Source organism: Pyrus communis, chromosome 4 (genome assembly GCF_041283825.1).
Source record: "Pyrus communis isolate YQ-2024b chromosome 4, ASM4128382v1, whole genome shotgun sequence".
Taxonomy (NCBI): domain Eukaryota; kingdom Viridiplantae; phylum Streptophyta; class Magnoliopsida; order Rosales; family Rosaceae; genus Pyrus; species Pyrus communis.
Genome location: NC_142568.1, coordinates 24,245,841 through 24,268,885, shown reverse-complemented (window position 1 = coordinate 24,268,885; position 23,045 = coordinate 24,245,841). Strand labels below are relative to the sequence as shown.

At 38.7% G+C, this 23,045-nt stretch overlaps 4 protein-coding genes across 5 annotated transcripts; all 4 read right to left on the bottom strand.

Annotated features, from left to right (window-relative positions):
• Positions 1-506: 506 nt before the first annotated feature.
• Positions 507-4,594, bottom strand: LOC137723431 (uncharacterized). 2 transcript variants are annotated; one of them, XM_068462629.2, is made up of 9 exons: positions 3,960-4,594; positions 3,165-3,256; positions 2,331-3,031; positions 2,148-2,218; positions 1,909-1,998; positions 1,645-1,833; positions 1,416-1,508; positions 1,113-1,248; positions 507-848 (listed from the first exon to the last, which is right to left on the bottom strand). In XM_068462629.2, the coding sequence occupies exons 1-9, from the start codon at positions 4,326-4,328 to the stop codon at positions 685-687; spliced, it is 1,905 nt and encodes a 634-aa protein (XP_068318730.1). In that variant the 5' UTR covers positions 4,329-4,594; the 3' UTR covers positions 507-684. The 2 variants fall into 2 exon arrangements, with proteins under 2 accessions (XP_068318730.1, XP_068318731.1); XM_068462630.2 differs by lacking the exon at positions 3,165-3,256 and having other exon boundaries at positions 2,331-3,042; positions 3,960-4,511.
• An 849-nt stretch (positions 4,595-5,443) lies between these two features.
• Positions 5,444-12,080, bottom strand: LOC137723438 (ATP-dependent RNA helicase DEAH13-like). Its single transcript, XM_068462635.2, has 11 exons — positions 11,769-12,080; positions 11,590-11,667; positions 11,436-11,510; positions 11,284-11,333; positions 11,125-11,185; positions 10,634-11,038; positions 9,979-10,224; positions 9,641-9,871; positions 8,883-8,996; positions 7,570-8,796; positions 5,444-7,117 (listed from the first exon to the last, which is right to left on the bottom strand). The coding sequence occupies exons 1-11, from the start codon at positions 11,856-11,858 to the stop codon at positions 5,657-5,659; spliced, it is 4,038 nt and encodes a 1,345-aa protein (XP_068318736.1). The 5' UTR covers positions 11,859-12,080; the 3' UTR covers positions 5,444-5,656.
• A 3,382-nt stretch (positions 12,081-15,462) lies between these two features.
• LOC137723670 (sugar transport protein 10-like) lies at positions 15,463-17,638 on the bottom strand. Its single transcript, XM_068462868.2, has 2 exons — positions 17,170-17,638; positions 15,463-16,994 (listed from the first exon to the last, which is right to left on the bottom strand). Exons 1-2 carry the CDS (start codon positions 17,291-17,293, stop codon positions 15,592-15,594), a joined length of 1,527 nt encoding a protein of 508 aa, XP_068318969.1. The 5' UTR covers positions 17,294-17,638; the 3' UTR covers positions 15,463-15,591.
• A 419-nt stretch (positions 17,639-18,057) lies between these two features.
• On the bottom strand, positions 18,058-22,812 carry LOC137722722 (protein PELOTA 1). The gene is made up of 16 exons (XM_068461793.2): positions 22,396-22,812; positions 22,196-22,278; positions 21,665-21,743; positions 21,518-21,592; positions 21,376-21,432; positions 21,196-21,241; positions 20,890-20,965; positions 20,436-20,511; positions 20,317-20,349; positions 20,161-20,229; positions 19,835-19,941; positions 19,429-19,501; positions 19,296-19,334; positions 18,672-18,766; positions 18,454-18,560; positions 18,058-18,350 (listed from the first exon to the last, which is right to left on the bottom strand). Exons 1-16 carry the CDS (start codon positions 22,444-22,446, stop codon positions 18,277-18,279), a joined length of 1,140 nt encoding a protein of 379 aa, XP_068317894.1. The 5' UTR covers positions 22,447-22,812; the 3' UTR covers positions 18,058-18,276.
• Between the last annotated feature and the right edge of the window lie 233 nt (positions 22,813-23,045).

Here is a 23,045-nt window from a genome sequence, read left to right as displayed (position 1 = left end):
AAGTCCTACAAAAACAATCACGATTTATTTTCGTGTCATTTCTGCACCGTAAGCTTGTTGAAGTTCATGGACGTTCTCAAGAGGCATTTCGCCCGCCGGAAACCTGTTCTAGACTCGATTATGTGAGCTGTAACGAACGGTTCTCCAAATTTCTGACAGAACAAACTTAAAACCTATTTTCTTGTTATTTTCGCTGTCCCACAAGCTTCTTCACTTTTGAGTTTAGGGAGGCCGCTAGAAATCGGTTCTGGCATGACCAGATGGCACACCAAACCAATATCGTTGTATAAAAAAAATTTAATTTTGTATGTATTAGTTGTTAGTGGGAGGTACTGATCTAATAATCCGCGCTAGACGGCTGGCCACCTTCCCGATTAATCTTTAGGCGTTTGAAAATTAAGAAAGAGCGTTTAGACCTGCTTAGGTGTCCGCCTAGGCGCTAGGCCTCAGCACGCCGCCTGACTAGCGCCTAACGTCTTTTAAAATCTTGGTGGAAGGAGAATCAATGATGATCAAACTCACATTAAAGTATATAGGCATGACGAGTTTACCTTTTTACTCAACTCGGCTGCTTAACGTTTTCTGCACGATGATGGTTTTACAGTCGCTCTGTACTTGCATGGTCACTCTTGCCAAATATATGAAGCGTAATCGGAGAGTACAATTTACACTCACGCATGCAAGCTACGTTTGGCTTTCTGTTACAGAAAATGAGGATTTTGTAGCTAAAGAATGGAGCAAAGACTGCGCAGCTACTAATTGTTCCCTCAACGTAACGTTGTACTCGTGCAAACTTCTAAGACTCTTTTGTACATCAGACATATCCATTTCAGAAGCATCCTTCAGTTCTGCAGTGAAACACAAAATTTAAGGTAAGCACGGAAGTTGGCAAAGAGCGCCAGCAATCCTGGTTTTAAATCGAAACTCAATGGCTGCTTGTATCTGAAGTTTACACTTCATGTCAATATACACCGTCGGAACCATCAAAGTTTATACTTCATCCAATGATTTCACCAGAGATACAAACTTAAAAAGCAAAAACTCCGACCTTGAATGGAACAAAAAAAAGATGGTAGCCCTATACAGCTATACTTCATGAGTTTAGCTCTTACCTAGTGACGGTGGTGGAGGAATGATATCATCGATTGTCGGAGTTAAGGCTTTCGGCGGGGAGGAATCTTCTTTAGACGCGCGAACAAATTGCTGTTTTCCATCCTCTGTAGAGCCAAGCGATTCCATTTGCAGATGCTGAAGACATAAGGTTGAAAGAGATGCACAAATTTAAAATGTCGTTCACTGATGATGAGTGATGTAATTGTAAGAAATACAGCATTTCAAAACTCTGTATAGATGAGTCGGAATTTTCAAATATTGATTTGAATTCCCAAATTTTGGGTTTAAGAAGATTGACTCACAGAATGCGATGAACTTTCTTCTGGGTTCGGTGTAGTTCCCGGTGTAAATGATTTCACACTCCCAACAGTATCAGAGCACTCTTGAACCAGAGTCTGCGAGATCAATAAAAAGTTAAAAATAAAAATAAAAAGGTGACTTTCTTAAAAAGAAAGTACAAAACATTATGAATCAGAACCTGGAAATCAGGTTCCTGTGGATCGAAACAAAGACAGAAACATAGAACATTACCTTCTTCTTAGGCAAGCTGAGCTTCCTGTTAAAACCAATCGCCAATTCTTGTTGCCTTAGCTTATGTGATGATCCATTTCGATGAAATGACTGTGTACCAAAACTAACGCAACCTGATCCCTTGTTTATGCTCTCGTAATAATCATCCAATGCCTTGCTGCCCCATGTATACATCACATATTTCCTCAACTAGTTAAAAGCACATGTATCAGTGAGTGTTATTATATGAATTTAACTAAAATAGAAAAATTTGAAAGAAATTACTTTGTCCCAGTGGTCTTGAGCTTTTCGCCGATTTCTGATCCTCCGCAACACGATATCTTCATTGCGGAGTTTTTTTATCCTGAACTCACACTACAAAAGTAAACAACAAAATTAGGAAACCATGACCATAGTTTTCTCACCCAGATTTTTGCATTAGGCTTTCCTTCTTCATAACCTTTATAATCGAACATGAACATAGCAATGAAGAAAAAAAAAAAATTTAAGATCAAGTAACGTACTTGCACCAGAAGGTACAAAAAAATGCCAATGCAGATGCAATAAAGGCCACCAATATCCGCAAGGAACCTCACTGCATGTCAAGGTAGACAAAAATATTAGATAATCAAAACTTTAACTAAGATGTTGTAGCAAGAAAATCATTCATCTTTTTGGAGTCGTTTTCATTGATGTAGAATACTCACCAGGACCCAGAATGTTTTGGTTATCTATCTCCACGATATAGGCAGAGAGAAAGTTGATGTATAATGTACTGTTGAGCATTCCATCGTTGGAATTTTCAAGGGACGCTCGGAGCTGACTTGCATCACTGAAAGATGAACCCGGAACAAACTCATGAAACAGAGGTTGGATGAGCCTTAGATCATGATGATTATGGTATATCTGGGGAAATAAACTGAATTTTAATACATTTGTAGTAGTCCCTCTGAATGTAACTGGTGTATCATCCAAACTACTTCCATTCTTTAGGGTTCCGCTAACAAAACTAACATGTTTTTTGTTAGCATGACTCCTTGTACTGAGAGTGAACTGAAATCCAGCAGCAGCAGCAGGATTATTAGGAAGATCGACGAACTGCCATGAAATGTACAAATTGTCTTGAATTGGTTGACAATTACTGCACCTAAGATTTATAGTTGGTCCTATACTTGTATTCCGACACGAGTAGTTCCCGAATGTTGACAGAGGAGCCAGTCTGTGGTCGATGAAGCCAGGATTTCCAGTAACTAAAGTACCAAGACCACGTAAGTTTGAACAACTCATACTAGAAACCGTGGTTATGTTAAATTCCATGTCATTCTTGAAGGCGGCCAAATCAGGTGCATTTGTTGCTCTAACGTTATGCACCTCGATACTTCTTTTTGATATGTTTTTGTAGAGCAACCTGTGAAGAAACTGAAAATCCAAGTAAATATAAGCTAATTTATAGAAACCCAGAAAAGATCTGCACAGCACAGCTAATAAAATCAGCAAGAAAGAAGTGATGATTCGAAAAAAAATTATATCAAAATACTCACGCAGCAAACAAACCAATGAAGAGAATCCAACTTGCTATTGAGAACATTCCACCAAGTTCCGTTTTCCGTTTCTTAACTACTTTTTGATCATCCTGTGCCGGAAATGAAGCTAGTTAACATCCGTTTGCATAACTTGAGATCGCGATGGAACACAAATCTACTTGTAAAGCTGCCATAATCTAACAAAATTGAATGTTGAAAGTGCATTCAACAAGTAGCCACACAAACAATCCACGACAGATCAGTTCTCCAAATAACAAGTTTGCATATGATGCCTTAATCTCGTTTCTTCGCCTAGAGATGTTCTTACCTCTACTATATAGGCTCAAAGAAACCAAGAACAAAGAAGATAAAAGAAGTTCAGATTCGTAAACAATACTGCCTTTTAAGTTCCGAGCAGCAACATTTTGAGGACATATCAACCGGCAACTGAATTTCTCACAATTTTCCTTTTAAATAGATTCCACACACCCTTTTTCTTCCCCTACACATCCATGTTTAATTCTTTTTATTGTTTTTGTTCGACTTAATCAATCCAATGGCCATAAATAAATAGAGAAAAATGGCGTGTGATTATCATTTTCCTACTCGAAACTACTCTATTCTACGGGAGGAGGGAATTCGAAGTTAGTGATGAAAAAAAACGGACACACTACCCGACCAACTAGCCTAACACACATCCGCCATTTAACGGCTGCATAATTTGCATCAAAGATTTAAATAACACCAATAAATAAATAAAAAAATGGCTTGGCTAATAAAAGATGGTTAATAAATAAATAAAAAGATAATTACCAGCCAATGCCTAGTGGCAAAGCAAACATCCAATCTGCTAATCCACCACCGGAGCCGGAACCAAATGCTCCGACCATCGTTGTCGAGCTTGATAAACCTGAGGAAGAAGCAAAAGCAGAGCCAAGAGAGCAGGAGCACAAGCGTGGCCTCCAAGAAGACGGCTTGGGATTGCGTGAACTTTTTGATGGAGTCAAAGGAGAAGATGGTCCCCGCGAATCTTATGGCGTAGCTGTCGACGCCGCCGCCGGTGGAGATGGTGGAACTGGTGGCAAACAGGACGCAGCTGGCGGCGGTCTGGTTTAGAATGTACCCAACTGCGCAGGCGCACTGGCTGCCATTGTAGCTGATGCTGTTTGGCGGACATGGCATTCTTTTTCTTCTTCTTTCTTCTTGTTTTTCAGAGAGAGAAAGACTGGATTTTTAGAGAGAGAAAGAAGATTTGTACGTAGTTTCTAAAAAAAAAAAAGAAGATTTGTATGTTTTTTAGGTGGAATAAAGCCAAAATAATTTGTGGGATTTGATGAGAACAAGAAAAGTAAAAGTCGAAATCTTGGACGGAAGAGTGAGTTTTTTTTTTATATATGGAGGGTACCGTTGTGATGTTTTTGGTTGAAACTTGTGTTGTGAAAATCGATGATTTTGTCCGATGCTCCCTCAAAATTTATGACCGAGTGGAGAGTTTAAAGTAATGATGATTAGAAACAGTGTATTTGTATTGTATTTTGGTTTGATTTTATTTTCTGGGTAAACAAAGAAAAGAAAATCAAACTCAGAATTTTAAGTTGTAAAAGTGAATGTTTTTAAGTAATTGAACTACAAATTTGTTGCGAAAAGTAGCCTTCTCGTGAAGAACAAAGAAAACTTTAGAAAAGGAAGGTGGGTTGGGTTGGATGATACTCGTTGTGGTGTTTTTTGAGTCAAACTATAACACCTACATGTGTGTGCTAGAATGTGAGAGAGAGAGGGAGAGGGGATATTGGGTTGGGTTGGAATGTGACGAGTCTTTTTGATCCCTTAAAAAGTAGATTATTGTGACGAAACTAACTACTGATATTCTAAGAAGAAAAAAAAATTAATATACTCGGCCTATATGTACTTGTACAGAAAAGAAAACAAATAATCCAAATGTATTAGATCAAATCACCAGGGAAATGGAGGGCACGTGGGGATGCAGCCTTGCTTTAAGGGATGCCACTAAATTACAGAGAGGGAGAGAGATGCTAATTCCTGAATGATCGACGGATCCACCACCCATCTCTTTCTTCTTCTTTTTCTTTTATCTTTTCTACTATTCTCCCCCTTTTATCAAAGCAACTTTTGAATTTGCAAACCATTTTTAATTAATGGAGTAATGCTCTCTAGAAACGTGGACTTTGACACACTTGTTGAATTACTCTCTGATACAATAATAGAGAACCTCAACAAGTACGCCAGTTCGATCACCAGGGGTGTTTCAATAGTTAGAAACGAATTCTATGCTCGTATTACGCAAAACAATGTCCTGGATTTCATTTTTGATGCATGTGAATCATACAATGATGGCCAACAGAAGCTGAAACTGCAAGGCCGAAATTTTGTTGGATACTGCCCTGTTTGAAACAACATTAGCCTGGTTGAGTACCACTTAGACCATCAACAAGTATCTAGTGTTGAAAAAACATGGTCGGTATGCTGGCCAAACTTGCAAACCAGCACTTCTATTTTTTCACTTTTGCTTTCCTCCATGTCTTGGGGAATCGTTCTTCAGGCTCTAAAAGAACTTCAATGTGCATTTGCGACCAAAGAGTTTCAAAATTCTTGCGGCGGAAACTCTCTTGAAACCAGTCCAGCATTTCTGTTTTCAATTCGCTGGGATTCTCCTTCCAGACCTTTCTTAACATAGCACAACTGTCTATCTTTTTCATTCTCAGCTTGGCCAAAAGATTCCCTACCCGTGCTTGACCTGCTGCCTCTGGCCTTAAAACAGTAGCAGGAGGGGCGGCCATAGACTCGAGAACACATCTTAAACATGGCAACACCTGGCCGTTCAGCAAACCATAAGCGAAAACAGACACTCGGTCTTTATAGTCTTCAATAGGATCAGTATGCAGTGGAAGCTCCCATAAATGAGGACCAAAGGCTGGAATGACATAATGTAATACTCGGTCATTAAGAGGCTCATAGTAAGGTTTGGTATCCGTCCGGGGTGCCGAGAAAGTGCACAGAGACCGAGCATACTCAACAAGCCATTCTGTTTTTACACTAGTAACACCGTGCATGTAAGGACGTCTTGTCTGTATCAACTCACTGTATACCAGAAACTCGGGGGCTGAATTAGAAACAGACGACCAACGGTGGAGAAACACTCTCTCTTTAAGCATGCAGGCTTGATATCGAACTGCATGAACTTTTCTATCTCCTTCAGATGACCCTGAACTTCCTCTAATGCGTTTCGCAACCCTATCTGCCCAACCAGCACAGATAGCTTGGCGTAGGAGCTCTTCCTCATACAATGAAAGAGGGATCTTACCATGGGAAACCCTCCAAACATGTTCAACATCTTCCCGACTTCCAAAAGTACATGAAAAGTCATTCTCGCCACCAGAAACACCACTTTGATTAAAGACAAGCTGGAGTAGTTGCTTTCTCAGCTTGGACATCTCCTCCATTGTTTTTGGGTGTAGACCGTTGGCATTACAGAATTCCACTGGGCTCTCTGCAAGTTCATAGCACTGCAAAGCAAAAGCTACGGACAGAGCATCGCTGCTGGGATTAGAAAATTTTTCACGGAACATTTTCACAGTTTCTTTTAGTTTCTTCCTCCCCAATTTCTCTAGCTTGTCTATAACTTTAATGTTCCCGTCCATGTTTAATTCATGGCTTTCTTTGTGGCTATCTTCAAACTGCCTTACAAAAGGATTTGACAAACTCAAAGCAGCAGCTGCTGCAACTGCGTATGCTAGCACTAAATTAGCTCCGGAACTCTTCTTCTTACTCAGGACTTGAATAACAGTAAGGAGCATCCTAGCGTGGCGAGGACTCATGGGGTAATGAGCCATGGCCCTCCCTAGAGGTGTCAGTCTTCCACCTTTGTCAAGTGCTTGAAGAATCTTCAAGCAACGCTCTGCTTCATCCAAGGCAGCACCATCTGGAGGAGTTGGAAATGGAAAATTGGATACCTGGATGCCCAAAAAACAAGGTCACATAGTATAACACCAGTCCAGGCGTAAAAGAGGAAGCATAAATAAGACCATATAAAACATTATTACCAAATAGCATCAAGATAAAAAAAAAATTAACATACGTTCAGGTGAAACAAAACACTGCCTAAAACCTAGTAAGAACCATCCAAAACCATGAACAAAAGAAGATGGACGATACATCTACAGCCAATTAGATACCACACCTAACCCCATGAGGTCAGTATTGTCAATTTTATGCATAGTCGGAAAATGCACACCCCCCACAAATCAAGTTACTGAAAAACAACTTAAAAATGTTTTATGGTACATCAATATCTTAGGGATCAGTATATGTGTACCCACTGTTGTAAATTGTTAACATGAAAAACAAGACAGCTAGAAGATTATAAGAGATATAGACCTAACACTAAAACACATTTTGCACCTACCTTGTCAATATTCATGGATTTCATGAGAAGGACAACACCATCCACAGGGACCTTAGATATTTCAGCCAGAGAAAAATCAGGAAATATGTTACTATATGCTGCAGAAGAATACAGACGGTAACAGTGGCCAGGCCCGGTTCTTCCCGCTCTTCCTGCACGCTGAGCAGCCGATGCCTTACTTATCCACTGTACTTCATATGTTTCCATGCCACTTGAGGAATTGTAGTTCTTCACTTTCTCTTTTCCAGTATCGACAACATACTTTATCCCAGGTATAGTTAAAGAGGTTTCAGCCACATTAGTGGCCACAACAACAAGACGTTCTCCTTCCTTGACTTCTTCAAATACACGAAGTTGAGCTGCCGCAGGCAGCATTGCATAAAGAGGGAGAACATGCAATCCGCCAGGATAATCATTGTTTTCAAACCCACACTTTTTTCCCATGCTAGGATTGCAAGAGTCTACAGTATCTGAAATAGGTTCTTTCACATCAGAGTTGGAGTTTAAAGAAGTTTTTCCAGCTAAAGCTTCAAAAGCGGCTTTCAGTGAAGCAATTCCCCGCTCCTCTCCTAAAACTTTAGCAACATTACTATCATTTTCAGGGATATCATGGAACAATGAATCCCCATCCTCGCCAAAACTTTCCAGTTCACTCCCTGTTTCTGAATCATATGAGGCATCCAACTCATCCTCATCTACATCATATTGATCTTCATCAATAGAGCTAAATCTATCAGTCTGATGGCCCTCTGAACTTCCATGAACCTCAAACGCTTCATTAATCTCCTTCATGTCTATTTCCTCAGCAGAATTTATTTCAGAAACTTCACTGGCATCACTCCTCTTATCTCCTTTAGATGTTTTTATAATCTGTGCCTTTGAAGCTCTACGCAGTTTTTGGCACAAGTACTCTACTTCCCTCTGCCCAGTGACAAACACAAGTATTCCCCCATGTGGCAGCCTCTTGTGAATTGCCAAGACTTTTTTATATGCTTGCTCAATATAATCCTTTTCCTTAGTTCTCTTTGAGAAGTGAATGGATACAGGAAACTGTCTGGTGGGAACTTCTATAACTGGTGGGGGATCATGAAAAAGCTTTTTACCAGAAATGAAGTCTTCCACTCGCAAGGTGGCACTCATCAGAACAAGCTTCAATGGAAAAATCCTTTGATCAGGACTTATAGTTCTTCCTGAAAGCATTTCTTTTTGCTGCTCTGCATATCTTTCCTGCCACCAGATGCAAATCAGTACAATAAAAGGGTCAAAAGCCTTGACTAACAAAATTCTTGGCAATAAACATTATTGAGTTTCACCTCGCGAGTACGAATTACACGTGAAAGCATTCCAATAAGTATGTCGGTGTTCAAGCTCCGCTCATGAGCCTCATCAAGAATTATGACAGAGTATCGCTTCAACAAAAAGTCATTCTGTACCAAAAAAAAAAAAGAGCTTGCTTTAACTACGCTGAACATATATTGCATAAACGTGACAGCAAAAAAAAAGATGGAAATTGATCCCAAGAAGTAACGATCAATCCTCGTACAATTGAGAAAGGGGGAAAACCAAAACCATTATATGTTCAGTTCAGGACTGAATAAAAGTGGCCCATTTGAACGTCTTCATGCTAAAGTATATTGTGCAAATAATATTTAATGATCTAGTAATTCCATCCTCATGGTTCAATAGTATGTATATAAATATATACATGCATATATATCATAATACTGCAACTTGACATTAATGGCTTCATTCTTATCCTTTGTTGGCTTTTTGATAAGATGAGAGAAACAAGCAAGGAATGTGAGCGAGAAGAAGGGGGTGTTACTTTCAAGCAAAAAAAGGAATGATATTGTTGGTCTAATTCCATTATCTAAAACCATCTGTTTATCATGTTCCCCTCAAAACTAAACCTATACAGATGTAACATTATGTGCAAATAGTTTGGCCTAAAAATTCTGATCACACACGTACATGCGCACACACACAGAGGACAAGTAGCGAAAAGGTAATTGTTTGATGCACAGTTATTTATATCATGATATGCATAGAAAAAACTGCTTGGCTATTGAACCTGAAGTTCTCGTAGTAATATTCCATCTGTCATGAATTTGATGGAGCAACTTTCACCAATCCTTTTGTCATACCTAACTTGAAACCCAACCTCTTTACCTAAATGAAGACCAAGCTCATATGCCACACGCTTAGCAGTAGCAAGGACTGCAACACGGCGAGGTTGAGTAACACCAATTATACCACTTCGTACAGAAGAGGAACTAGAACCAAAGCCAGCTTCAAAAAGAAACTGCAATATGTGAACCAAAATGTAGGAATTAGGAGAGTAAAGGAAATCAAGATCAAGCATACACAGTAAAGATAAATATAAAAACAATAATATAGAAATAAACCTACCTGAGGAACTTGGGTGGTTTTACCACAACCAGTCTCTCCGCATATAATAACAGTGGAATGGTCATTAACAGCCTCCATTACCTCCTGCTCCATCATTATTATAGGGAGATCCTTCCTTGTGTTTTCAACTTCCTCAGGTCTTGATACGTGCACTATGGTTGGGGAAATTAGAGGCCTCGGTGCAGGAGAAATTGATGATTTACTCACCCTGCTGACATTTGCTTTTGGTGTCTCTTTTATGTGGTCCTATGCAAATCCATCCCCAGGTACAGTTAGTTGGTAGCAGTCATATATAAATGAATGTCAGCCAGATATACAAAAAATTGTAATACCACAGTTCTAACTACTGTTACACAGTAAAGTATAGCATGTTGATTGTGTCTTGCACATTGTTAGTTTGTTACCCTTACTACTTATCCAAAATCCAATGTGATATCGGATTGATCATAGGCCATTATTTGTTTGTTCCTGTTGTTATTCTCAACTGAGAAGGAGGGAGTATCGCTACAATAGAATATATGCCCAAAGAGCAACAAAAATTTCCTTTTTAAGATGCATCAACCAATAATGGGATTTGATGTAATCAGTTAGCAAAATGAATAACATGAAGAAAAGATACTTTGAAGAACTCATAATGTGATGAAGAGAAACATACTGTCTTTGATATTTCATTATCACCATTCACACATGAAGTGGGAGAAACGTTTGTATCTTGTTGCAAAGACATTTCAAGTTTGTTGTTAATAGCATTTGTAATAACTGACGAGGCAGCAGCAGTTCCGCCATTGACGCCTTGCCCTCTGCCACAAACTTGACCCTGAGATGAGTCCAATGAAAAAGATGTCTTCTTTTGGATTTCTTTTTGTAATAACTTTGACTGCACCAGGTCATTCTTGGCAATATCCCGCCTTGATTGAGTTTTTTCTACCTCAGGTTCACTTTCACTACAAGTATGGTCTCTATCTACCTTGTTAAATGGTTGGGGGTCAGTCATGAAAGCTTCAAAGCCAGCTTTGGAAAATAGTACGGCCTTCTGACGTTTCTCCTTTTTAGACTCAACCTAAAAACATAGTAATTAAACAGAATGAAACTCCTATTATGAATAAAGAAATGCATCAAAATTTGATTAAACTGGCAAATACAAACCTTGCCAATGTTCTTTGAAGACTGCAGAAGAGAATATGCAGCCTCTGGAAGCTCATATTTCCTGATAAACGTAAACAACACAAAATTAATTTCATCAAACCCCATCTGTATATCAAACAAGAAGAGGGGAGGGAGCAAGGAAGGTATATGTAGGCGTACTCTAAGGCCTCAATGCTTTTGGAGATTGAAAGGGCTTTTTCCTTCTCATCCTGAAGAATTAAAACACAGCAAACCATTCCAAATCCAAATCAACTTAAGAGAGAACCGAAATGAAACAAAACGAAAATGTACAGGTACATACACCAACACACCTCCAACTTCTTCAGCTTCCTCTGCTGGGATTTGCTAACCATTGGTGCTTTTGATTTATTGGGTTTTCCACTCCCCTACGGTAAAATCAAATTAAGCGAAGAACGAAACAAAGATCAAAACAAATCGAAAACGCAGACAGATAAACCAACGAACCTCCAACTTCTTGAGCCTCCTCCGCTGGGATTTGCTAACCGTTGGCGCTTTTCTTCTTTTAGTGGGTTTTCCACACTCCTAGGGTGAAATCAAATTAGATTCAGGAACAAATTAATTGGAATTCATTGACAGAAAAGAAAGAAGGCAGTGATATCAGTAAATTAGTTTCAGTTTTTCACCTGATTGGTGACCTTCCTTTTGTTCCCTCTCTTGGCTGGCAATACGAGGGCGTTGCTATCTACCCCGCCATCTCCCAAGCAAAGTTCCATGGTTGGTTCGTCGACTTATCTGCCGGCCTTTGCTTCACGCCACAGCCCCAGAACGACGGTCGAACAGGCTGACGTCACTGATTTGATGTTCAATGACAGGGTTTAGGGTTCAAGTAGTAGTTGCCCATAAACCTAAACCCTGGCTGGCCTATCGGAATTTTTTTTTGTTTTTTTGTTTTTAAAGTAGACTATTGGTGCAAACCACCATTATCCATCACTTTCAAGAGATAGAAAGAGTTACCGAAACATTATTTCAGACTCTTCCTGACCACAAGTCTGGCTTCCATATCAGCAGAGCGTTTCAAACCTGAGACCTCCAATTTTTAATTTTAAAGAAGTCTCGTACTTCGTCATTTACATTGAACCACCAGCTCGTGATTTTTCTATCGTAAATATGGAAACATAACCATTTTGAGAACCACATAATGAAATATAGCCTATGTTTTCCATTTGTTATCAAATTAACCAAAATTGAAATGAAAGGACTTAGTTACCCACAAGTTAACTCTTTCTTTTCCTCCTACCTCGGCTGTTTGTCTCCTATGTACCTGGATTTGGATCCTCTCCTGAGCAGGGGGTCCGAATCCTCCTGACCATATAACATGGACCGTTGGATCAAAATTCAACAACTACAATTATTATAACTTTTAAAGGGACTCCCTGTTTGTAGCCGTTGGATCAAAATCCAACGACCTTTGTTATCTGGTTAGAGGGATTCGGACCATCTTCTCAAGAGAGGATCCAAATCCCTACGCACCTAATTTCTCAATGCTAATCTCAATCTCAATCCCTCAATTGATTTCGAATCAAAACCTTCAATCGATTGGTTGCCCAGAATCTGCACGCACATAATGGAAACATTGATTGTTTGGATGCTGAGAAAACGCAAGAAAACAATAGGATTACGGTTACAATTTGAAAATCAATCTGATCCAGTACCTATCTGTATCCGAAAAGTTACGAGTCAGAGAGGAAGAGCAATACATGCTATCATGATCTAAATTGTTATGATCCCACATCGGCTACACCAAAAATGGTGTAGTGGTACTTAAGTCCTTGGGTCCTCCCACCTATCAGGCTAGTCTTTTGGGTTGGGCTCTTCTCTTGGGTTTGAGTACCTAACATTCGTATCAGAGCCTGGGTTCCGACGCTGCGGAGGGGGAGACCTGGAAAGGCCTACCTTAACGGGACGACCAAAGGGTGCACTGCCATTAAAAGTGAAAGCCACCAAAGTAAGGAACTCCGTGGGCGTCGGGTCCCGACCCTGCAGAGGGGGCAATCTGGAAAGGGCTACCTTAACGGGACGACCAAAGGTTGCGCCGCCATTCAGAGTGAAAGCCACCAGAGTAAGGGCCGCCGTTGGCGTCGGTTATTCCGAAGGGTGGTGTGATGTTATGATTCCACATGGGCTACACCAGAAAATAGTGTAGTGGTACTTAAGTCATTGGGGTCCTCCCACCTATCAAGCTAGTCTTTTGAGTTGGGCTCTTCCCTTGAACTTGAGTACGTAACATAAATTATCTAATATTTGATATTACTGTCTTCCTCCCTTAAGGAATTCAGTTTAGGGCAAGGAAATGAGAAAGTGTTGTGTTGGATTGGATTTGGGAGATTCTTCTGCAAAAATGAATGCTTTCTCTTTCTTCAACCTCGTGGAGCGTAGGAGACAAACAGTAGAGGTAGGAGGAGGAGAGTTTTAACCTACGGGTAATTAAGTCTTTTTCACTTCAATTTTGGTTAATTTTATAACACATGAAAAACATAGGCTATATTTCGTTAGGTGCTTCTCAAAATGTTTATATTTTCAAATTTCCCCTGCCCTACTTGGGCTAGTTTGGTGTTGCTTACTTTATTAAAAAAAACTGTGAGAATAAAGTAAAATAAAATTATTGAGTATTTGGTAAATTGTAATTTTGGAATTTAGATCTCATTCGAATAAGATTCTCACATCTTATTCATTTATTGTGCATCATGCAGTTAGAAACCATTTTGAATTCTTTATTTAAAACTAAACACAAACATTACCTAACGAAAGCTAGCCGCACGATGTACGATGAACAGATAAAATCTATCTTGTCCTCGCGAAGAGGATTCGGAGAGGATTTCCATCCGTATTTGGAATATATGTAGGAATATACTTATCATTTGAAAATTCATTATATGGACACTAATCATTATGCTTTAAAAAAATATTTTTAAATAGAAGCAGGGTAGTTTTAATATATAATTTCCAAACGTTCGATTGGAAGACATGGACAATGTGTGAATTTATTATTTTTTAAATAAAAATGAGACCACTAGCTAGTTCCCTTTTTATTTAAGAAAATATATATCAATTTTGCAAGTTCAAATAGAATTATTATTTTTAATTAAGGCCTCTTAATTTGTATAATTAAGTAAAACCACGCTTGCTTACAAATTAATATTGTGCACTCTCAAGACTTATGAAGTCATTATTAATTTGTGTAAACACTGTTAGATTTAAATATACGTTGTTGCCACAAAAGAAGACAAAAAAATTAGTTAAAATAAGATTAAGTACCAATTAAGGTAACGAACTTGACAACCAAGAACCAACTAACATAACAAGACCATTCGCTGCTGCATAAGAATTAACAAGAAGTGTTATTAAGTCATCAAAACTACGTTGTTGTCTTTTGTCTCAATCCACTAAACAACTTGTTTACATACAATTTCTACAATTTATACTTTCATAACTTGATAGTTTCCGAAAATTATTTGATTCTGACACGCTGAAATTTTTGTTGTAAAATACAAGTCAATACATTAGTAAAGCATTACTGGATCCTCACCTGTCGTATGTAGGCAACACCAGTCTACTAAGATGCAAGGATTAGAAGATCGATGTCCTCCTCACCCATTGGATGGCCAGCACTAAGGAGCTATTGAGAAATTAAGAGAATGATTCATGAATTCAAATGTAAAACTTAGAGTCGTGCGATGTGTGAAGTGTAAGAGATGTGTGAGTGATGAAAAACATAGAATCAGGAAACAGACATTGCGTTGCAACGTCTGAATCTAAAAGTAAAAAACAGAACCATGAAACGAGGCTTTGCATTGCTGTGTCTGAATCCAAATGTAAAGGAACATGTAGAAGCTGTGTCAGTGATGGAAAAAAAAAAAACGAAACCAATAAATGGACATTGCAATGCAGTATCTAGAACTAAATGTAAAAAACAGAATCAAGAAAGACACTGTTGATCTGTATTGACTTATTCCAAGATATAAAAACTATGGAAAAATGAAGTGTCGATTGAAGTGGGTGCCAGCTGTAATAACAAATTTTGTTAATTTTAAATGCATTTAAGTATCACAATACATGATTGACTTATTTATAATTAACATAAATATTGTTGATATATTATTAATATTGTAACTTTTTATTGATTTTACACAAAATCACCCTAAAAATAAAAAAGGGTGTGATATCCACCCATCCCTTTTTACTTCTCACACACTCCTTATTAATTTCTATCATTTGATTTTCTTCAATTTATTCGATCTAACGGCTATAAATTAAAAGAATGTATGAGAAGTAAAAAGGGTGTGTGGATAGCACAACCCAATAAAAAAAAGTCTCCCAAAACCAATGCTCATCAAGTTCATTTATGGACAAAGAAAGAAAGTACACATGGTAAATTTGTACATTTAACTTGCACCTAAAGTCCACCCTAGAACTTTGTCAAAAAATTAACATGCGATGATCTTTTGATTAATTCATCTCACAGTCAGAAACCTCCTGCGGCTCGGGTACATACCTCCCCCAGAACCAATGCTCCCTCCACACACTGTCCATAGCTTCCATTCGAACGTTCTTCGTCTCCGGCACGAAAAAGAACGCGAAAACCGTCATGATCAACACGAATCCGGCAAAGAGGAAGAAGAGACCGAACTTGAGGTGGCAGAACATAGTGAGGGAAGATTGAGCAATTCCAAACATGAACAACATGTTGACAGACACATTCAGTGCTTGCGCTGCTGATCTCACCTCCAACGGGCATATTTCACTTGGTACTAACCATCCCAATGGCCCCCAAGACCAAGCAAATGCTGCTACGTAGAAGCAAATTAAAATCACCAAAAAATCCGCTTCGCTTTTCGACATGTTCCCATGTCCCGAAATTCCAAACTTGATCGCCACCATCGCTGCCACCGCTATTTGACATATAAACATTTGTACACCGCCTACAAGAAACAAGGGCCTCCGTCCGAATGTGTCCACACCCGCGACAGAAACACACGTAGCAACAACGTTCACAACTCCGGTTATAGCGCTGGACATAAGTGAGGCCTTGTGACCGAACCCTAATTTCTTGAATAGGGTCGGCGCGTAGAATGTGATGGCGTTGATGCCGGCGACCTGTTGGAAAATCGGAATAAAGATGCACATGACAAGGTAAGGCCTATACTTGGGATGAAACAAGAGATTTTTCATCGGCGAGTTTACTTTTTTCGCAGCCGCGGTGGCGAAAACAAGGTCTTGGAACTCCACCTCCACATTTGACGTGCCGTGAATCTTCTGTAACAGTTTCTTTACCTTGTCAGCCGGTTGGCCTCTGTCAAGCATGGAATTGGGAGTGTCCGGCAGGAAGAGAGACCCGACCAAAAGCAGTAGCGCCGGAATAATTGCCGATGCTAAAGAAACTCTCCCTCCCCATCCACCTTTTATATGTCCGGCGCTATAGTTGACGAAATTCGCCACTAAAATCCCAATTGTCACATTCAGTTGGAGGATAAAGTTGAGAGCTCCTCTGATAAAGGCCGGCGCCATTTCTGACAAAAAGATTATACTCGACTGAAGGGCGAAACCAATGCCAATGCCGAGGAAAATGCGACCGATGATGAGCATTACAGCGTTCACTGCAGCGGCACTGAGGATGGCACCGATCAAGTAGGTAGCGCCGCTAATGCGCATGGAAATGTTTCGACCGAAGGCCCTGGTTACTGGAGAAGCAACCAGGGCGGATACCATTGCTGCAATGTAGACAGAAGAGGTGAACAAAATCATCAGATGGTTCTGCGGTTTGCAGTACATGTTTTCGTTGTCCGCTTCCCTTTCTTTGAATGCCGATGGAAAAAACTTCCTCAGAAAAGCTTCCCTCGAAATCACACCTCCTGCAAAACATTTCCACCATTACATAAATACCTTCTTCTTTAAAAGAAATTCTCTAAGCAAAACGAACCGATGCACATCAACATTGTATTGATTGCGGTGAAAAACGTATTTTGATAACATGTTAGTAAAAAATGTAAAAGGAAATTATACGGATGATAAGAGCTTGAGGGCAACCTGTGTCGTAACCAAAGAGGAGACCAGCCCAGGCAGCAACCAGGCAATTCACCAACACGAAGTTGGTGATGTTTCCGTCATTTTGCCTCACCCCGCTTACAACCACGACAGTCCCTCTCGACATCTTTTCAACAATCTAAACACGTTTTTCTTTCTCCTTTTTTCCTTGTTTCTTGTTCTTCAAGAAAGGGTTTGGTAATAAACCAAACTTTTGCCGTGGTAGCGGGGGCAAGTACTACAGCATTCGAACCATACAAATACTTTAGCCCCCCTCAAAAACAACAATCTACGGAGAGGTAATTAACCTTCTTAGCCAAGTAATGCTGTGAATTTAAGATATTTGTTCATGGCATTCGAGCCTAAGAAAGCTAACCACCACTTCCGTTCTCGAGGATTACTCTAACGAGGAAATGAAAGAAACAAAGAAACTGCAATCTTTGTATCTCCTGTTAATTCAATTTTATCCCTCATTCTTCGGGATGCAGATGAATTCGCACATGAAGTTCCTCTTAAAATAGCCCCTCAAATTATAAAGTCCCAAAAATGTAGGTTATCCATTCATTTGTTTCACCACCTATGTTTGTAGCCAACTTGGTCAAATATCACCTGTTTTAGGAGATTTAGGAGATGGAATTTACTCTTGTAATTCTGGATAGCAAACCCTTTTGACTTTCATTGATTTGCCGTCTCCACGGGATGTTCTGAAATTTCGATACAACTTCATAACATGATAATATGCTCGGTGTCAACTATAGTACTATTACTATAATACGTGAAATTAGTAACACCAGGTGGCAAAAGTTCTCGGACCAACCACAACTTGGAACACCCCGTTTTTCGTGTACCCACAGCACCTGAAGATAATTAAAAGAGCCGGGAGTACTCGAATTAAAGTCAAAAATATACTTCACTCAATATGATTATCGTATTACGATATAAACAATACTCGTAACATTTTAACGAGTCGTGGTCAAATAAATGAAAATGACAAGAAATTGCTATAAGCCCGTTACAACTGTTATTTGTGTAGGTGTAACAAATTGAAGGCTAACTATAACATATAAGTTACAACACAAAGCTGATGATTTCAACAGATCGCTTGTTCCGTTACATCTCTATATCGTCCAGGTCGGGTAGAGGGAAACGAAGGATTGCAGCAATGCCGGTTATTTGTGCCAGCTCTGTTCATATGATAAGATGATTAGAAAGTTTGGTCCGGAAATTTTTTTATAAAAAGTGTCAGATGCTTAAAGCAGCATTGGTATGAACGATGCAAATACTTACGTTCTCCTGAAACATGCAAAGAAGAAAATATATGAACAGTGCCCCCTGAATCCTTCACTGATTTCACTAGAGTGGCATACCTTTGCCTCGCTACAACATCGGCATTCCTGTCCATCAAGAAATTCTTATTGTTACAGCCTTTAAACTACATTTCTCCAGTAATAAAAGGATCTTTTGGACCAGTCCATTAATAGTAAAGAAGAGACAATTAAACTAACCTGAAGAGTTCATCTGTTATCAAAAGGGTTTGGATAGCCATTCGTTCATGAGCAACTTCGACATGCTTCGGTCCATAGCATGCACGATCTGGATCCTGCACGATGACAAAAATAATTCAATAACTATGCTAAAATGCTTGAGAATGTTGGAGAAAAAGATAGATGAACATAAGATAAAGATTTCTTCCGAGCACAAAAAATCTACGGGTAAAAATTACAGAGATTTTATCCCTCCAACAGACTAATAGACACATATATTAACTTTTAGGGTGGAGGGAGTAACTACTGAATTGAAGCTGCCTTTTAACTGTTACTCTCCATCCTATCTTAGTTTTCTTACTATGACCAGATATGTTCAAAGCTTCTTTTGAATCTACCTACCTACCTATACACAAATCCCTTTGCAATGACCTGTATTAAGTGATTTCTTAGATATCATGAAATCAATCAAATTTCGGTGCTCGATAAGAGGTACAACCCACATTTTTTGGTCTTCAACTATCAATGACTTAGTATACATGCTTATCAAGAATAAGCCTCCAATCATTGTTCCAAAGGATGGTAAGTTGGCATCCAAGTATAACTTTAAATTAAAGAAACACATATTTCAGTTTAGAACCTGACATTTGAAAGCATGCCGAAGAAATCTTGCAGAACTCTAACCTGAAGAAGAAAGGGTCCAATACAATGTTATTTTTCTTTACTTTGGCAATGACAATTAAGGAGTTACGAATATTAACCAAGTTGGGTGTTGTACCTCTTGTGCTGCTTGAGTATCTTTTATCATATTCATAATGTTTGGAGCATCCAGAACCTCCCTTAAGCTATGCCTGTCATTGCAAGAAGATAAAATGCACACTTGTAAATTAAGATTGAAAAGCATAAACGATCACTGAAATGGTGTATTGATTCTTCAAGTAAGGAACAAGATTAAATAATAAAGAGTAAATAAGTATCACATGTACTGGATGTATGAACTGGTAAATCCCGTCACCCTATAAAATACAAAGTTATAAACATGATGTGTTCACGGCTCATTGCTAAAAAGTAACCCCAACTCCAGCAATGGAAAATGAACACTGAAAAATAAAAATGATACAGGAACAAGAAATCCAGAACATTTACAACACAAATATGGTAGTAGTTTGAATATGTGACCATACTTGTACCCCGAGCTTGTGTGCACAAGAATTATCCGCGACTTGTTCTCAATAATAGTTCTCAGCTGTTTTCTTTCTGCCTCCAATAATAGGTGACGATGAAATTGATCCTGAAGCAGATAAGAATGCAAATTAATATCAAATAAATTGTTTTACTGTTTTATATAATAAGTCAGTTCGTAAGACCAGGTAAAGACTGACTCCACAAGTAACTAATTTAAGAAGAAAGATCTATATGTAGTGCTAGTCCACTAGTAAAATAAGGCCTCAAGGCAATTCACAATTTCACACTAATGAGTTTCAAAAGCTCATACAAAGTCATATCACACCTTTGTGAAACCTGGACTTGCAATTACAGCACACCGAACAACACTGAAATCAACGTGCTTCAAGAAAGCCTATCACATATAGAAACCTGCCTCATTAGATGCAAGCTATGCTTGACAGTGTGAGGAGCTTCCGGGAAAAACTCAATTTGAAATTACCTGCAACACATTCTCGAAGAATTTATTCAAAGCCTGCAAAAGATGGAAAGATATTAGTAATGCAATAATATCAGAAAACTTGATTTCAGAAAAAAACAAATTCTAAAAGAAAAACGTACCGATTCATAACCTGCAATCCCAGGTCCGTGCTTGCGAGGAATCGAAGTTTCTATTCGTGAACGAGTAATTGTCATACTGATAGAAATAGTTGCAAGAACATTAGTCTCATAAGGTCATAATTTCAGGTTCATGGTAAGTAATGCAGGATAACAGTGTGCATGTGCACAATCTTGGCTTTTGAGCTTTTCTGAGTAATATTTTCAAAATCCACAATTTCATAAAGAAGAGATTTTAACCAATCTGTCATGCAGTTTTCCTAACACACATTTTAAGGATATGACCAAGATCCTAATGCAAATAACTACCAGAAAAGAGAGGAAAATAATAACCAAATGAGTAATGTATAAAATAATAACTATATGAGTAATGTATAGGGATGGACAACGGGTCCGCACCATCACCATCACTCATCACCATTTAAACGAATCATGTTGGGAATGAAGTAAGGCACACCTTTTACCAACAAGGAGAATATGTGCTAATCCTTCTTGCATTAAAATTACAGCTAGATCAGCACTTGCACCAGGATCTGAAAATCGTAGAAACAGGAGCATCACGTAAGTATTAGACCTAAACATCAATCTCTATTGCTATAAAAAGGAGGAGGTTTTGCATTATAACATTTCAAAGAGAAATTGGTCAATATCACAAGAAACAGGAGTAACATTAATTTAAGAATCTAACGAGTTTATTTATTTTTCTTAATATATATAAACAGAGGGAAAAGGAGGAGGGTGGGGGGCAAAACAGAGTATATACCGGAAGCTTGATGGAGTTCGTGCAAGGCCAATGAGTCCCAGACATCCTATAAAACATACAACATAGCACGACACAAGTCAATGCATTGCATAACAGGTTTATATCACATGAAACTCAAAAGATTCACTGAAAAATAAATATGGATTGTTAAAAACTTGTGCAGATCAACAAAAACCATACCTTTCTTAACACAAAAGGTCGGTGCAGCTCAAGCTCCAAAGTGTGAAATGCTCCTATCTACATTAGGAAGATGAGAAGCTTAGAGCAGAACTTGAAAATTGTCAATTGATCAGTATTAAATTCAATTTAAGACGACATTCACCTTTACATATTCATTCTCCAAGATATTCTTCCCACGTATACGCAAGACAGCTCCTACTTTGTCATAATCAGCAACCTAAAAGGAACATACAAAATAAGTACATAACACCGAACAAAAAGCATAATTAGAGAAAAAATTTCTCCATACCTCTTCGACTTTGATTTCTAACTTCAGCTTCACGCGCTCTGCATCTCTTCCACCAGCAGCCGCTTCTCTCAGAACTTTCCTATTACACAACGCATACGGTTGTCATGAAAATTGCTAATGGATGCATGTTGACCAATCAAACTGGTTCCCGAGCATATCGTAATAAAAAAGAATTCGTATACCATCTCCGAATATAAGAAAAAATACACTCAGAATTATCGAAACATTCGACTTGCACTGATTGCAAAGTAAAACTTGTCCTTTCTTCCTACAATTTCTAAGACAATGTTATCACAAGTACAAATACACTAATGTTTTCACTCAAGCTTACTCCTAGAAAAAAATTTCGATCGAAAAAGAAAAAACGAAAGTTTCTTTTAGAAACAAATTAAACGCAGCTAATAATTAAGTTCAAATTCCTCCAATTAAATTATTAAATTTGAATTCAGCTGGTTTTGTAACAAGTAAATACACATTAGAACTACAATTAATCAGTAAATCAGAATGTTAAGAGAAAAAAAAGGGTTTTACCTAACAGTGACAGCCATGACTGTGTCTCCCGGAGCAATCAAATTATAAGCATACCACAAATCATCGGAATCCAGCGGTATCATCTGCCACACCCACCAATTCAAAATTCACCCAAAATTCAAATCAAAATTACAGATTTACAGCAAAAAATAATCACTATATTAACAGTAATAATTATGAAGTAATCAATCATAAGTTACCTTAACGCTGCCAGGTCCGCCGGGAATATAGTCCTTCCGAACAATCTTCATGGCCTCGCTGTACAGGATTACTTGTCCGAATAAATTCGAAGGAGAAAGTGTTGATTTTTGGGTGTCCCGACGACGAGGGGAAGGAAGACGAAGGAGGAGGAGCGTAAGAAGCTTTCGGTTTGAGTGGCGGTAGTGGTGCGCCCGTGCACGTGCGAAAGACTCCTGGGTCGTTTAACAGGGGTTCCGGTAGACTCGTGCTATTGCTCGAGATTCAACCTATCACAGTTTGACGCGTATATACAAACTTTCACTTTTGTGCTTTGATAACTTGTTTGCAAAAACTATCTTTTTTGTGCTTTGATAACTCGTACGAACGTCTTAAAGCAATGAGAAACTTAAAAACAGTGGTGTCGTATAGTTGATCTTGGATGATACGTGTTGTAGGCCTGATTTAACTGATGAATTATAGAGAGAATAGAGAGCTGGGGCAAACACAGAGAAACAACAAATTTGGTGAATTTTGAGGTGTGATTTCGTCTAATAAGATAATATCCAAGGTAAGATATTTGGTTGAATCTCATACGGTTAATTCCTTATCCCAATAGAATTACAACACTTGCCTTTGAATGCGTAATACTCCCTTTGAATGCGTAATACTC

Bases quoted from the DNA above. Each gene is read 5' to 3' on its own strand.
- LOC137723431 (XM_068462629.2), bottom strand. From the start codon at position 4,328: ATGCCATGTCCGCCAAACAGCATCAGCTACAATGGCAGCCAGTGCGCC. The intron at 1,999-2,147 runs GTACGTTACTTG...TTACTTTTGTAG, and splicing joins TTTTGTACCTTCTGGTGCAA to TGTGAGTTCAGGATAAAAAA. The intron at 1,834-1,908 runs GTAATTTCTTTC...GCTTTTAACTAG, and splicing joins CTCAAGACCACTGGGACAAA to TTGAGGAAATATGTGATGTA.
- LOC137723438 (XM_068462635.2), bottom strand. From the start codon at position 11,858: ATGGAACTTTGCTTGGGAGATGGCGGGGTAGATAGCAACGCCCTCGTA. The intron at 11,668-11,768 runs GTGAAAAACTGA...ATTTCACCCTAG, and splicing joins AAAGGAAGGTCACCAATCAG to GAGTGTGGAAAACCCACTAA. The intron at 9,872-9,978 runs GTAGGTTTATTT...CACATATTGCAG, and splicing joins AAACCACCCAAGTTCCTCAG to TTTCTTTTTGAAGCTGGCTT.
- LOC137723670 (XM_068462868.2), bottom strand. From the start codon at position 17,293: ATGTCGAGAGGGACTGTCGTGGTTGTAAGCGGGGTGAGGCAAAATGAC. The intron at 16,995-17,169 runs GTTGCCCTCAAG...AATGTTTTGCAG, and splicing joins CCTCTTTGGTTACGACACAG to GAGGTGTGATTTCGAGGGAA.
- LOC137722722 (XM_068461793.2), bottom strand. From the start codon at position 22,446: ATGAAGATTGTTCGGAAGGACTATATTCCCGGCGGACCTGGCAGCGTT. The intron at 20,966-21,195 runs GTATATACTCTG...TACGATTTTCAG, and splicing joins CGAACTCCATCAAGCTTCCG to ATCCTGGTGCAAGTGCTGAT. The intron at 20,512-20,889 runs GTGTGCCTTACT...TATTTCTATCAG, and splicing joins ATTCTCCTTGTTGGTAAAAG to TATGACAATTACTCGTTCAC.